This window comes from Syngnathus floridae, chromosome 1, assembly GCF_059516105.1.
Source record: "Syngnathus floridae isolate MCC-2025c chromosome 1, RoL_Sflo_1.0, whole genome shotgun sequence".
Taxonomy (NCBI): Eukaryota; Metazoa; Chordata; class Actinopteri; order Syngnathiformes; family Syngnathidae; genus Syngnathus; species Syngnathus floridae.
In genome coordinates, this window is record NC_142413.1 from 27,479,771 (window position 1) to 27,494,654 (window position 14,884).

At 50.2% G+C, this 14,884-nt stretch overlaps 2 protein-coding genes across 23 annotated transcripts in view; both read right to left on the reverse strand.

Moving 5' to 3' along the window:
- Window positions 1–14,884, reverse strand: part of LOC148404767 (janus kinase and microtubule-interacting protein 3-like) — a 105,552-nt gene that overhangs the window by 32,001 nt on the left and 58,667 nt on the right. For 2 of the 22 annotated variants that reach the window (XM_088392432.1, XM_088392442.1), the window contains exons 1-2: window positions 572–789; window positions 371–448 (exon numbers count right to left, since the gene is read on the reverse strand). The exons of 13 other annotated variants lie outside the window; for them this stretch is intronic. The gene's annotated coding sequence lies outside the window, so the exon portion shown is untranslated. 7 more of the 22 variants (XM_088392424.1, XM_088392418.1, XM_088392400.1 and 4 more) reach the window with 7 other exon arrangements.
- Window positions 2,976–4,980, reverse strand: LOC148404768 (janus kinase and microtubule-interacting protein 3-like). The gene is made up of 7 exons (XM_088382107.1): window positions 4,854–4,980; window positions 4,597–4,709; window positions 4,399–4,515; window positions 4,127–4,189; window positions 3,942–4,040; window positions 3,627–3,860; window positions 2,976–3,216 (listed from the first exon to the last, which is right to left on the reverse strand). The coding sequence occupies exons 1-7, from the start codon at window positions 4,978–4,980 to the stop codon at window positions 3,007–3,009; spliced, it is 963 nt and encodes a 320-aa protein (XP_088238233.1). The 3' UTR covers window positions 2,976–3,006.

Below are 14,884 nucleotides of genomic sequence, written 5' to 3' on the forward strand. Positions count from 1 at the left end.
ATATCTGTTAACTTGAGAGTGCCCACACTCAATCTACTTATCGTGATGTGTTAAATCAATTACTGTTAGACATTATTTGTCTGATAATCTACCAAATCTTTGAATTGAAGAATTTGTGATTTAATTAATAGCTTGTTCAGGGTAATCAGACTTGTATATAATTCTAATGGCCTTCTTTTGAAAACTATTCTGAATTACAACTTTGGATCTTATATTACTTTGCAACAATCTACTCGGTGACAGATTAGGCAGTATAATCACATATGTTAACTTCAGTGCCCACACTGTATTTATTTATGGTTATTTGTTAAATCAAGTACTGTTAGACATGAAATAGGAAGTGTTTAACATAAATGTTATGGCTACTCACCATTGTAGCTCGCTCCTGGTCAATGATATGAGCCTCTTCTTGCAGTGGAAAACTTGCAGCCAACAAACACCGTGGAACCTAAAGGAATGAAATTAAACATTAACATTTCGCCTGGACCAACATTCACACGTACAACGCAACGCGGCTACACTTCTGCTATTACAAACGTAAATCTCCTTAAACACAACGAGTGTTACTTACCGTGTACGCTCTAGGCAAAATTGGATGTGATGCAATTCCAAATCTATCTGAAACGGCAGTTAAAAGTAGAGTTACATCAAGTTTTCTTTTTTAATCAACACAATCATTTACAACCGTTGACCAGAAAGAATCGTCGAAATTCGACGTCCCCCACAAACGCCACGCTCACTCGCTTTTCAGGGCAACAAAAGTACTTCTTTTTAAAAACGATGAGTTGTACTTACCGTGTACGCTCTGGACGGTCCAGTTGCAAGCAGAAAATAAAAATATTTCTCTTGTTAGTCGTATGTTACCATCCGCTGTGTCTTTGTCAACATCGCCGCCATTTTCCTACTTCCTGCTGCGAGCCACGCCCACGGATTTAAATTTGGGCGGAAGCTCTTTCCATTGGCGTCGTTTTCGCGTATAGCAAATCCGATTGGTTGGGAAGGGGGCACGGTTATGCAGCCGAGGGGTCCTGTGATCGGTGGGATGTAAAGTAGGCGTCGACGTCACGTCCGCGTCACGTGACCACGACGTGGTAGACGTCATATAGCAACCGCTGTTTTGTTTAGTAGACTTACAGTTGTTATGCATTGACATAATGGCGCACACACCAAATAGATTTAAATAAATTAAATAATTCTTCTGCCCACTCTCTTTTAAACAAGTTAACTCTCCCCGCGGATTTGAATTCCGGCGAAAGTTACGCCCATCGACGTCACGTATGTCACGTGACCACGACGTCGCAGATGTCATATAGCAACCGCTGTTTTGTTTAGTAGATTTACAGTTGTTATGCATTGGCATAATGGTGTGCACTCAAAATAGATTTAAATAAATTAAATATTTCTTCTGCCCACTCCCTTTTAAACAAGTTAACTCTGCCCACGTCCATTGACGTCTTGTCTGCGTCACGTGACCACGACGTAGCGACGTCATATAGTAACCGCTGTTTTGATCAGTAGACTTACAGTTATTATGCGTTGACATAATGGCGCACTGGTTAGCATGGCCACCTCTTAAGCATGATGTTGCGGGTTCGACGCCTGATCAATGTTAGCATGGAGTGAGCTGAAGTGCATGGCGCTGAAGATTTGAATCTTTGAAATGCGCTGAGGTCTGACATATCAGGCAGAATGGTTTGCCATCACGTTCAACAAAAAATAGAAACTTTCCTACTCTGATTAAAACGTCCTGTGTTCATCTACGTATTTTCGTTTTGCTGTGCATCTTTTCCCTGCCATTTCGAGAGCCCAATTGACACTCATAGTTTAAAGAAATGTGTTTGCCCATCCTACTTTGTGGAATTTCACCACATGCGCTTTTGACCAAAATACCAAATTGAACTCAAGTGAAGCCAACACGCACAACCCCCCCCCCCCCACACACACACACACACACAAATGTTGATATGAACATAAAAGAGCCGCATGCGGTTCGGGAGTTGCGGCTTGGCCAAACCTGTACTATACAACTTTATTTGTATAAAATTTTCACAACAGCTGTCACACAAACAAAGCGGGAAAAACCGAAGACGTGCGTGTTCCGCCCACGCTGGATTTATTTGCACCTTTGAAAAGACACCGTATTGCCGCAGATGTGGCAAAGAGTACTTTTGGGCATCTGAGACGGAAGGATGTCCAAAGCATCACGTCACCTGCTCTGGTAGGCATGGTGGTGGGACGTTGAGGTCAACCGCTTTGGGGTTGGCTGAATCTTTGATCGCAGGATGCCACACACTTGAAGACAGAAGCAGAAAAGCAGAGCTAAATGCAAAATGTACTCACCGGTGACTCCAATTTTTTTCCCCCCTGAAGAAACAGCTGGACGGGTGGCCCCGGCTGGCCAGTGGGACTCTTGTTATTCTGACCCTTTTTAGTGCGCGTTTGGGGCAACAACCGTTTTTTGTGGCGCTCTCTTCTGGTTCAAAAGTGCCCTGCATGTGAATTTGCTTTTCCTGCCTTCTGATTGGATGAGCGCCGGTGTGACGCGGTGCCTCTGTCACCGTGGCGGGGGGTATACGTTGGCATCGGAGCGTCTGCCAACGTCTGAGACCGGCTGGCAGTGTATCGGAGGTGTCGAGTGCGGTGCCGCTGGAGCTCACTCACCAGCTGGTGTTAGGGCCACAGAATGAAGGCCAAGGAGAAGAATAGAAAGAGAAACAGAAACTTCTCCTCCAATTGTTTGATTTGTCTCTTCTGAGCTTCGATGAATTCTTTCAGCTCTTTGTTCCTCTAGGACGGACAAATGGAAAGTGGCATTCAAAAGCCAGTAAGCGTGCAAGTAAGTGCCGGGCTGGCTTTGGGCCCTTACCTGTTGCGCGCTGTGCAGCAGATCCATTCTCTCTTGGAGGATGCAAGCGTCGCGCTCCCTCAACTCGCACATCAGGGCTCGTTTCCATTGGTCCACGGCGCTCCTAAGCTCTTCTCTCTGATCCGCCGTCAGCACGTCATTCACGCCAGCGTGGCTGGCTTTTTCGCCGTCCGTGGCGGGGCAGTCCCGCTGCGGTAGCGCCTCGTACAACATGGCCTCCAGCTCCAGGATCCTCTGGGCCGCAATCCTCGTCCATCAGTGGTCCGGCGGGAGATTTGAGGGCGGCTTACCTTATGAGCCTGGTCCATGGAACACTTCCTGAAGTCCAACTCTTCATCCAGGTAGCCCTTCTGCTTGCAGAACATATCCTAGCACAGCTCAAGGTCAGAATTGTTGGGGCACATTGCCGGAGTTCCCCTTGGCTGATGTCGCGTGTCTGTCTACCTTCTCACTTTCAATGTCCAACATCTTCTGTTGAAGTGCTGACTTGGTCACTTTGATGTATTCTAACCACTGAGGAAAGGCTGCTGTCACATAAGCAGAATGCGAGAGCGTGCGTGGACGTGCGCGTTACCTTCTCGGCTAGGGTGAGAAGGGTCCTGGCGTGAATCACGACCACCTGCTCCTCGTTGGTGAGATTCTGCAAGAGCCCAAAGGCACAGCGTCAACAAGCTTCTTTCAGCGCAAAGCCTTCCAAAAGTCACATTTGAGCCGCCGAGTCTCGTGGAGTGCGAACATAAGGAGTTCGACATACACTTACGGCGTTATAGCCCAGGATGTCCAGCTTCTTCATCAGATCACTGATGACGATGTCCGGGGGAAAGGCGCAAGGAGCAATGTAAGGTGTTCTGGGACCTCGGGTTAAGGTTAGGGTTGCGAGGGACGCCTTACGTACGCTCACGCCCTCGGCCTCGCAGTAGATCTGCAAAGGGCTGAGGCCGTCTGGGAAACGGACTTGCAGAAACTTCAAGACGGGGGAGCGCCACTCCCTCTCCTGAAAGGCAGAGGCATGCATCCGTCCGTCCGTCCGTCCGTCACATCTCTGGCCTCAACACGCTTGTGCGAGTCTTCCCACCTCCAGCTCCAGGATGCGGAACTCAAGCAGTTCGTTTTGGTCTCGGATATCCTGGATGTGCTCTTTCAGACGCGCTTCTTCCGCCTCCATCCGCCTGACCTGAAAAGACAGTCAGACCTCATCTGCGAGGCTTCCCGTCGGATGTGACGCCAAGCGACTCCGCCCAGCGCCTTTCTTTCCGTCACCTTTTCGGCCAACTGCTGATTGCTCTGACGCAGCAGCTGCTTCTCCTCCACCCACTTGACATTCTAGAAGAGACAAACGCGTGGACAGCTTTGGAATGTTGTGTCATTTTCATCCACAAATTCTTTGGTTGACTGGAAAATGACATTTGCTTTTCTCCGCATTTTCCCAGCCACGTTCGGGGGGGGGTTGGTCCAGTAATGCCAGACGAATGAGTGACTGAAGAATGTAGCTATTTTGTCTAAGAAAAAGGTGTGCTCATTGATGAGCTTACCTGTCCTTGTTGCTTCAGCGCTGACTCCAGATCTGCTACTCTGCTTTGATAGTGACCCATTTCTACCATCAGCTTTTCTCTGGTCTGAAAGGAGGAGGAGGGAGGCTCCTCCTCCTCCTTTCAGACCAGAGAACACCCGAGGCTGGGTGAGAACGGGGAGGCTGCGACCCGGCCGGGGGTTGCGGGAAGGGGCGCCACCTTGATCTCCTTCTCGGCGTCGTAGTCCCCTTCGCTGGTCTGGGCTAGCAGAGCGTAGGCTCGTTGCAGCGCTTGATATTCTTGCGTCAGCTGGCGGTAGCGAAGCTCCGCCTCTTCAGGCACACACCAATGCAACACAGCACTAGTACCAGAATCAGTCAGACCGGCGACAAAGCACCCGCGACGCAAAGACGAGTCCGATTCCAGGCTTAAGAGGAATGTTTGGTGCCAATACGCTGGCAGAAATGGCGGGCTACCTCTTCGGGTTCCGTGTCGGGGGTTCTGTCGGTGCGAAAAGACAAGGACGATCCGTCCGAGTCCACCAACACGTCTTCGTCGTAGCCGTAAAATGTTTCGATGACCTGCGGGCGCGGAAGCAAACATCTCTCTGAACAAACTGAAGCGACACCTCACGATGAATCGACGAGAGGAATGATAGCGAGAAAAAGGCCATTTCATCTTGCGCAACACCAAGCAGCCGCAAACAAACAGACTCACCTTGCAGGACCTCACGCTTTGTTCCTCCTCAGAGATTCTCGACGTCGGTATCGTAGCAGCAAATCTCTCTCCTGTCGACACAAATAATCCGCCTTTGAGATTCTTTGGATGCAAAGGGAACGAACGGCTCCGGCGCAGAAACAAACGCGACTCACAATGACATTTCTGACATGAGCTCCTGTCTCCAGAGCCTGAAAAACACGTCACCGGCGATGATTGGAGGGACGCTCGTCTTTTCCAAAAGTGACAACTACAGGGTGTGTCAGGGTTTTCCAGATGATCTTTATCGTATCATTGTGTTGCTTTGACTTTGACTGCGACCTGTAATGAATAATATTATTTATCCCTTATTTATCCCTATCGCTTATCCCTTCCTACACAAAGTCGTAAAACACCCCTTGCTATGTTTTGACTAGAGGTCAAGGGCTTCCTCTATTCAATCCACTCTTACACCCACCCTGTTTCTCTTAATTAAAATGCTCGTGCAGGAGCCGAGAGTCAGACTTCATTCGTACAACGGATGGACTCTCCACCTGCAGGTGTCCAAAAGAACTTACTTGTCTCCCGTGTGGTTCTTGCAAAATAAGTTGGAGCGAGCGCAACTCTAACAGGGTGCATTTTGCCACTAGCTGCCTACGGACAATGACGTCGCGCTCGCGGCTCATGGTTGACGGGCTGAGCAGCCGGGCAAGTCCGTCGTTTTCAGCGCACAGCGAGTGGCAAAGGCGCTGACAAAACGGGAGCTTTGAGCTGCTGAAAACGGCAAAACAAGTCTAAAGCGTGTTCAAACGCGTGCGCACAATGCTCCTGCTTGAAAGGTCGGAATTTAAGGGGCCAATTTTTTGGATGGCGGCCGCCGGCCAAGCTTTGGACGGAAAAGGTTTCCTGGCGACAGCGAGCGAGCGCGGCGCTGCCGTACGTGCACCGAGTCGCCTGCCTGAAGACCTTGGACAAGTCGTCGATGATGTGCCGCTGCTCCACAACTTGAAGGAACTCCATTTCACCGTCCTGCTGGCTGCAACCGCGGTCCAGGTCATTGAGCGAACTAGGCCTTCTCTGTGGAACACAAATGCAGTGGACTCTGTTGGCACGCCGCCATTGTCCGCGTCGACTTACCAAGCTTGCCATCTCCTCGTTCTCCTGGGTGACAAAGCGCACTTTGTTTTCAAGGCGACACAGCACCAGCGAGAGCTCTTCATTCTTCCTGCTCAGGCGTTTGTTTTTGTACAGGAGTGGCAGAAACTGGCTTTCTGTTTCTCTCAGTCGCTTTAGCTGCAAGCATGAAGTGCGGGATGTGAAAGACGCACAACACGCGGGCCAGAACGTATCCATTCCTTTTGCATCGGTTTGAACGGAATCGTGGCTTTGGCTCCCAATAAAAGACATCTACCAGGCAACCGACTCGCCGCGCCGCTCAACTAATAAGCAAGCGCAATGGGTGCCTCGCTGGATGGCGCGCATCAAACGTAGCGCAAACCTTCAAGCGTGCCGTCAATAAATTACCAGTTCATTGCGCTCTTCAGAAAGCAGGGCGTTTCGATCCTCCAGTTTCCTGATGACTGCGCTGAGCTCAGCGATTTTCAGATGAAACCGTCGCGTGTCCCGATCCTCCTGAGACTGAAAACGCCCCGCAACACACACACACAAGCACTCGTTCAAAGTTCAAAACTGTTTTTGTGCTACCTTCCTCCAGCAACGAACTAAGTCATGCGTACTGCAAGTGTGTGATGAGGTGGCTTACGCAATGAAGAGGATTGCTAGTAGCGGCGTTGACCCCACTTCCAGGGTAGTTTAGGCCCGCCCTTTGGGAATCCCTCAGGGCAGCGATCTGCTGCTCGGCAGCCTGAGTCTGCAGCTGAAGGCGGTGGACGTGGCCGGCCCCAGGGCTTCATCCAAAACACTAACCGCTCTGTCTTTCAGCTTGATCTCATCGGTCTGGATGTACAAACGGGGAGCGCTCAGGCAGGCGGGCAAACTCATTTGCCAGAATTGTGACAAAAACAAAGAGAGCAACCGGCCAATTTTTTTCTTGAATCGACTAGAACACCTTTGCTGTGACAAAAGCGAAGCGAGCAACCGGACATTTTCTTCTTGTGAAATAGAATAGAATAGAATGCCTTAGGTGTCATTGCACTGCAGGTATACAACGAAATTGGGAACATAGCCACGCACCGCGCATCTGATCAGTCCTACCAGTCGGCGGATCTCCCTCTCGCAGTCTCTCTTGGTTCGGCTCAGCTCCTCCCGATGCTGGTGATGAGCCGATCGGAGCTCGGCCGCTCGGGACTGCCAGGCCTGCTGGGCCGCTGCCAGGGCTTCTTCCGCGCTCCTGGTGGAGGCGACACCGCTCGGTCTCCCGACACCGCCGCGTCTCCTCCACCTCCGCCAGCAAAGCGCCCCCCCTCCTCACCTGAGCAGACATTGCGCCACACCGGGCCGTTGAGACCGCAACGGAGCGCCGCGACGCTTACTGGGGACAAGCTACACAATACGGTAGCGGCCGCATCGAAGCCCGACGTGGCGTGCGGATAGTCAGACACGGATAGAGCGGATCACCTTGTCCATGGAGCCGTCCCTCAGGCTGAGGACCAAGGCATTCAGTCGCTGGATCTCTCCATCTTTGATTTTGATCACTCTCATCAGCTCCATTTCATGCTGCCGCAGTAATGTCTCCCTGGTAATGGCTAACTCTTTCTGCTTCTCCTCATGGAGTTTGCTTTTGAGTTCCGTCATGGCGGCGGTGGCACGGTGGTGCTCCGCCCGCAGGTCCTGACTTCTCTCTCTCTCCAGACAGCTGACCTGACATGACTTAGACTTAGACTTAGACAAACTTTATTGTCATCTTGTCTGCACATGGTGCATACAAAACGAAATTCCGTTGCATACGTCTTACAACAAAGTAGTGATATTGCAGTTGAATAGAAGTAACATATCCTATGAAAATATATATATATACATATACTATATATATATATATATATATATATATATATTAAAAATAAGTATAAAGTGCAGCAGTGATAATTATGCAATAGTGCAAGTAGGCAAAACAGTATTCAAGAGTGTGCAGAGGAATGCTAAACCATGTATTAAACTTCTATTTAAAGGGTTTATACAAGTTCAGTAAAGTTGGTAGTGCGAGATAGTGCAAGATAGAGGTCCGTAGTGTCATAAAGTACAGTTCTGTGAATGTGTGATGCAGAGTTCAGTTTAGAGCTCAACAGTTCTAGTGTTCAACAGTCTGATGACAGCAGGGACAAAGCTGTTGCAGAACCTGGTGGACCTGCAGCGGATGCTGCAAACCTCTTCCCAGAGGGCAGCAGGGAGAACAGTCCATGGTGGGGGTGTGATGGGTCATTGATGATGTTACGGGCACGGGACATGCAGCGCTGAGATGAAATGTCCTGAATGGAGGGAAGAGGAGCCCCTATGATCCTCTCTGCTGTCCTCACCACTCTCCTCACGTTCTTCCAATCGGAGGCGGTGCAGCCTCCACACCACACAGAGAGACAGCTTGTCAGAATGCTCTCTATGGTGCTCCTGTAGAACGTCCTCATGATGGATGGGGGCAGGTGGGCTCTCCTCATCCTCCGCAGGAAGTACAAGCGCTTCTGTGCCCTCTTGACCAGTGCCGTAGTGTTCATAGTCCAGGTGAGGTCTTCTGTGATGTGGACCCCCAGGAATTTGGTGGTGCTGACCACCTCCACAGCTGAGCTGTTGATGATCAGTGGAGCGTGGTGAGGCTGTTTTTTCCTGAAGTCGACGATGATCTCCTTCATCTTCTCCTCATTCAGGATCAGGCTGTTTTCTCTGCACCAGCCCACCAGCTGCTCCACCTCCTCTCTGTAGTCCAGGTCGTTGTTGTCTCTGATGAGCCCCACCACCGTTGTGTCGTCTGCTGACTTCACGATGTGATTGGTGGTGAACCTGAGGACGCAGTCGTGTGTCATCAGGGTGCACAGCAGGGGGCTCAGGACGCAGCCCTGAAGGGAGCCTGTGCTGAGGGTGATGACATCAGAGGTGTTCTGTCCGACCCGGACTGACTGAGGTCTGTTGGTGAGGAAGTCTAGCAGCCAGTTGCGAAGGGGGGTGTTGAAGCCCAGGTGTTCCAATTTTCCTACCAGATGCTGTGGGATGATGGTGTTAAACGCTGAGCTGAAGTCCAGGAACAGCCTCCGCACATGGGTGTTCTTCTCCTCCAGGTGAGCCAGGCTCAGGTGAAGAACGGAGGAGATGGCGTCCTGAGTTGAGCGGTTTTGCCGGTCGGCAAACTGGAACGGGTCAAATAATAGGGGGAGTCTGGAAACGATGTGACCTTTAAGCAGCCTTTCGAAGCACTTCATCATAACCGGAGTCAGTGCAACAGGCCGGTAATCATTAAATGAGGTGATTTGAGGTTTCTTCGGCACCGGAATGATGGAGGCAGTCTTAAAGCACGCCGCACTGTGGCTTGGCCCAGCGAGGTGTTAAAAATGTCTGTGATGACCCCAGCCAGATGACTTGCACATTCCCTGAACACATGCCCAGGAATGTTGTCGGGGCCAGGGGCCTTACAGGGGTTGACTCTCCTCAGGGTCTTCAACACATCGGCGGAGTCAAGGCAGAGTACCTCCTCTTCCTGATGGGGGACAGTTTTAACTGCTGGAGTGCCGTTTAGTGCCTCGAACCTCCCAAAGAAGTTATTTAGACCATTTAGAAAGTCAGCATCAACTACACCCACCGGGGGGGGGGAGAGTGAGTTGTAGTCTGTAATCGCCCGTATGCCTTGCCACATACTCCTGATGTTTTTGACGTCGTGGAAACGATCCTGAAATTTTCGACTGCGGTCTATCTTCGCTATCCTGATGGCACGGTTCAAGTTGGCTCTCGCTGTCCTCAGTGTCTCCTTGTCGCCAGACTTGAAGGCAGAGTTCCGCGCTCGTAGCGTTTGACGTACCTCCTCAGTCATCCAGGGTCGTTGGTTGCCCCGGGTGATGATATTCTTAGTGGTGCTGACGTCCTCGGTGCATTTGTTGATGTAGGCTGACACAGTCATGGCACACGCATGTCTAATCTACATCGGGAAAACTGGGAGGGAGGGAGGGAGGGAGGGAGGGAGGGAGGGAGGGAGGGAGGGAGGGAGGGAGGGAGGCAGGCAGGGAGGCAGGCAGGGAGGCAGGCAGTGTCTGTCTGTTGAGGTTTTCACCTTGTTCTTCTCCTGCTGAAGTTCCAACTGGACGTCCATCAGTTTGGTTTTCAGCTCGTCATTGGCGGCCTGAAGGGCGTCCGTTCGCTCCGCCTTGGCCCGCCCTGCCGGAGCTCGTTTGGACATCTCTTACTCGAGTCTCGCCCGGTCGTCAGTCAGAGATCACAACATTTGTACCTGGAGAGCACAAACGCAGCGCTGTTTTCCACTGGCTTCGAACTCAACTTCAATCGGTACCGTAACTTACAACATCATAAACATAGAACTAGCTTGACTTATTCATTGAATAAATGCATTTGGTTCCTCAAAACTGCATCACGCAACATAGCGTGACCGAGACGGCCGTTATCCACCTGCGTGAAGTTATTTGGTGAAATGAATGAGATGTTTAAGACACCATCGTTCTGTCTCTATGTAGATGAAGGGAAATAATCGATTGCTGAAGGTCCAAAGGTGTTGTGATAAACAAATAAACATATTAGTGATTAGTGACATATTTGTGATAAACATATTAGGCAGGATAATCACATATGTTAACTTGACTGCCCACACTGTATTTATTTATGTTTATTTGTTAAATCGAGTACTGTTAGACATGAAATAGGAAGTGTTTAACATAAATGGAAGACGAAAGGGGTACTCACCATTGTAGCTCCTGCTGGTCAATGATACGAGCCTCTTCTTGCAGTGGAAAACATACAGCCAACAAACACCGTGGAACCTAAAGGAATGAAATTAAACATTAACATTTAGCCTCAACCAACATTCACAGATACAACGCAACGCAAACTACACAAACGTAAATCTTTTTAAACACAATGAGTTGTACTTACCGTGTACGCTCTAGACGGTCCACTGGCAAGCAGAAAATAAAGATATTTCTGTTGATAATCGTCGTGTTTGTATCCGGTGTCTCGCTCAAGGCCATTGCGCCCACAGATTTGAATTTTGGCGAGAGTTCAGCCTATTGACGTCATTTCCGCGGTGTAATACCCGCATATCTGAAACGGCAAAGTTAAGAGTAGAGTTAAATAAAGTTTTTAGTCAACGCAATAATTTACAACCGTTGACCAGTCGAAATAATCGTCGAAATTTGGCGTCTGTGGCTGGAAGCAGACGCCGAGTTCGACATTCCTCCCAAACGCCACACTCCCTCGCTTTTCAGGGCTAAAAAAAACCAGTTGTAATTACCTTGTACGCTCTAGACGGTCAAGCTGCAAGCTGAAAACAAAAATATTTGCCTTGTTAGTCATCGTGTTACTAACCGCTGTGTCTTGTTTGCCAGAATTGCCGCTTTCCTACTTCCTGTTGCAAGCCACGCCCACGGATTATAATTTTGCCGTGAGTTCCGCCTATTGACGTCATGTCCGCGTCACATGACTGCGACGTAATATTATCTAAAACTGTTTGTGCGGTATTGTGTTGTTCTGTGCGGTATTGTGTTATTCTGTGCGGCGTCGTGTTGTTCTGTGCGGCGTCGTGTTGTTCAGTGCGACGTCGTGTTGTTCAGTGCGGCATGGTGTTGTTCAGTGCGGCATGGTGTTGTTCAGTGCGGCATGGTGTTGTTCAGTGCGGCATAATGTTGTTCAGTGCGGCATAATGTTGTTCAGTGCGGCATGGTGTTGTTCAGTGCGGCATGGTGTTGTTCAGTGCGGCATGGTGTTGTTCAGTGCGGCATAATGTTGTTCAGTGCGGCATGGTGTTGTTCAGTGCGGGATGGTGTTGTTCAGTGCAGGATGGTGTTGTTCAGTGCAGGATGGTGTTGTTCAGTGCGGCATGGTGTTGTTCAGTGCGGAATGGTGTTGTTCAGTGCGGCATGGTGTTGTTCAGTCGGGGATGGTGTTGTTCAATGCAGGATCGTGTTGTTCAGTGCGGGGTGGTGTTGTTCAGTGCGGGATGGTGTTGTTCAGTGCGGCATGGTGTTGTTCAATGCGGCATGGTGTTGTTCAGTGCGGGATGGTGTTGTTCATTGCGGCATGGTGTTGTTCAGTGCAGCATGGTGTTGTTCAGTGCGGCATGGTGTTGTTCAGTGCGGCATGGTGTTGTTCAGTGCGGCATGGTGTTGTTCAGTGTGGAAAGGTGTTCAGTGCAGGATGGTGTTGTTCAGTGCGGCATGGTGTTGTTCAATGCAGGATCGTGTTGTTCAGTGCAGCATAATGTTGTTCAGTGCAGCATGGTGTTGTTCAGTGCGGCATGGTGTTGTTCAGTGCGGCATAGTGTTCACTGCGGGATGGTGTTGTTCAATGCGGGATCGTATTGTTCAGTGCGGCATAATGTTGTTCAGTGCAGCATGGTGTTGTTCAGTGCGGCATGGTGTTGTTCAGTGCGACATAATGTTGTTTAGTGCGGCATAATGTTGTTCAGTGCGGCATAATGTTGTTCAGTGCGGCATGGTGTTGTTCAGTGCGGCATGGTGTTGTTCAGTGCGGCATGGTGTTGTTCAGTGCAGGATGGTGTTGTTCAATGCGGCATGGTGTTGTTCAATGCGGCATGGTGTTGTTCAGTGCGGGATGGTGTTGTTCAGTGCGTTATAATGTTGTTCAGTGCGGCATGGTGTTGTTCAGTGCGGGATGGTGTTGTTCAGTGCAGGATGGTGTTGTTCAGTGCAGGATGGTGTTGTTCAATGCGGCATGGTGTTGTTCAGTGCGGGATGGTGTTGTTCAGTGCAGGATGGTGTTGTTCAGTGCGGCATAATGTTGTCCAGTGCGCCATAATGTTGTTCAGTGCGGCATGGTGTTGTTCAGTGCGGGATGGTGTTGTTCAGTGCGGCATGGTGTTGTTCAATGCGGCATGGTGTTGTTCAGTGCGGGATGGTGTTGTTCAGTGCAGGATGGTGTTGTTCAGTGCGGCATGGGGTTGTTCAATGCGGCATGGTGTTGTTCAGTGCGGGATGGTGTTGTTCAGTGCGGCATGGTGTTGTTCAGTGCGGCATAATGTTGTTCAGTGCGGCATGGTGTTGTTCAGTGCGGCATGGTGTTGTTCAGTGCGACATGGTGTTGTTCAGTGCGGCATGGTGTTGTTCAGTGCGGAATGGTGTTGTTCAGTGCGGCATGGTGTTGTTCAGTGCGGGATGGTGTTGTTCAATGCGGGATCGTGTTGTTCAGTGCGGGGTGGTGTTGTTCAGTGCAGGATGGTGTTGTTCAGTGCAGGATGGTGTTGTTCAGTGCGGCATGGTGTTGTTCAATGCAGGATCGTGTTGTTCAGTGCAGCATAATGTTGTTCAGTGCAGCATGGTGTTGTTCAGTGCGGCATGGTGTTGTTCAGTGCGGCATGGTGTTGTTCAGTGCGGGATGGTGTTGTTCAGTGCGGCATGGTGTTTTTCAGTGCGGCATAATGTTGTTCAGTGCAGCATGGTGTTGTTCAGTGCGGCATGGTGTTGTTCAGTGCGACATAATGTTGTTCAGTGCGGCATAATGTTGTTCAGTGCGGCATGGTGTTGTTCAGTGCGGCATGGTGTTGTTGAGTGCGGCATGGTGTTGTTCAGTGCGGCATGGTGTTGTTCAGTGCAGGATGGTGTTGTTCAGTGCAGGATGGTGTTGTTCAATGCGGCATGGTGTTGTTCAGTGCGGGATGGTGTTGTTCAGTGCAGGATGGTGTTGTTCAGTGCGGCATGGTGTTGTTCAATGCAGGATCGTGTTGTTCAGTGCAGCATAATGTTGTTCAGTGCGGCATGGTGTTGTTCAGTGCGGAATGGTGTTGTTCAATGCGGGATCGTGTTGTTCAGTGCGGGGTGGTGTTGTTCAGTGCAGGATGGTGTTGTTCAGTGCGGGATGGTGTTGTTCAGTGCGGCATGGTGTTGCTCAGTGCGGCATAATGTTGTTCAGTGCGGCATGGTGTTGTTCAGTGCGGCATGGTGTTGTTCAGTGCGGCATGGTGTTGTTCAGTGCGGGATGGTGTTGTTCATTGCGGCATGGTGTTGTTCAGTGCGGCATGGTGTTGTTCAGTGCGGCATGGTGTTGTTCAGTGCGGCATAATGTTGTTCAGTGCGCCATAATGTTGTTCAGTGCGGCATGGTGTTGTTCAGTGCGGGATGGTGTTGTTCAGTGCAGGATGGTGTTGTTCAGTGCGGCATGGTGTTGTTCAATGCGGGATCGTGTTGTTCAGTGCGGCATGTTGTTGTTCAGTGCGGCATGGTGTTTTTTAGTGCGGCATGGTGTTGTTCAGTGCGGCATGGTGTTGTTCAGTGCGGCATAATGTTGTTCAGTGCGGCATAATGTTGTTCAGTGCGGCATAATGTTGTTCAGTGCGGCATAATGTTGTTCAGTGCGGCATAATGTTGTTCAGTGCGGCATAATGTTGTTCAGTGCGGGATGGTGTTGTTCATTGCGGCATGGTGTTCAGTGCGGCATGGTGTTGTTCAGTGCGGCATGGTGTTGTTCAGTGCGGGATGGTGTTGTTCAGTGCAGGATGGTGTTGTTCAGTGCGGCATGGTGTTGTTCAATGCGGCATGGTGTTGTTTAGTTCGGGATGGTGTTGTTCAGTGCGGCATGGTGTTGTTCAGTGCGGCATAATGTTTTTCAGTGCGGCATGGTGTTGTTCAGTGCAGCATAATGTTGTTCAGTGCGGCATGGTGTTGTTCAGTGCGGAATGGTGTTGTTCAGTGCG

Excerpts from the sequence above, each read along its gene's own strand:
- LOC148404768 (XM_088382107.1), bottom strand. The coding sequence starts at position 4,980 with ATGTTTGCTTCCGCGCCCGCAGGTCATCGAAACATTTTACGGCTACGA. Across the intron at positions 4,041-4,126 it reads ATCAGCAGTTGGCCGAAAAG|GTCAGGCGGATGGAGGCGGA; the intron begins GTGACGGAAAGA and ends CTGTCTTTTCAG. Across the intron at positions 3,217-3,626 it reads ACATCCTGGGCTATAACGCC|AAGGGCTACCTGGATGAAGA; the intron begins GTAAGTGTATGT and ends TTCTGCAAGCAG.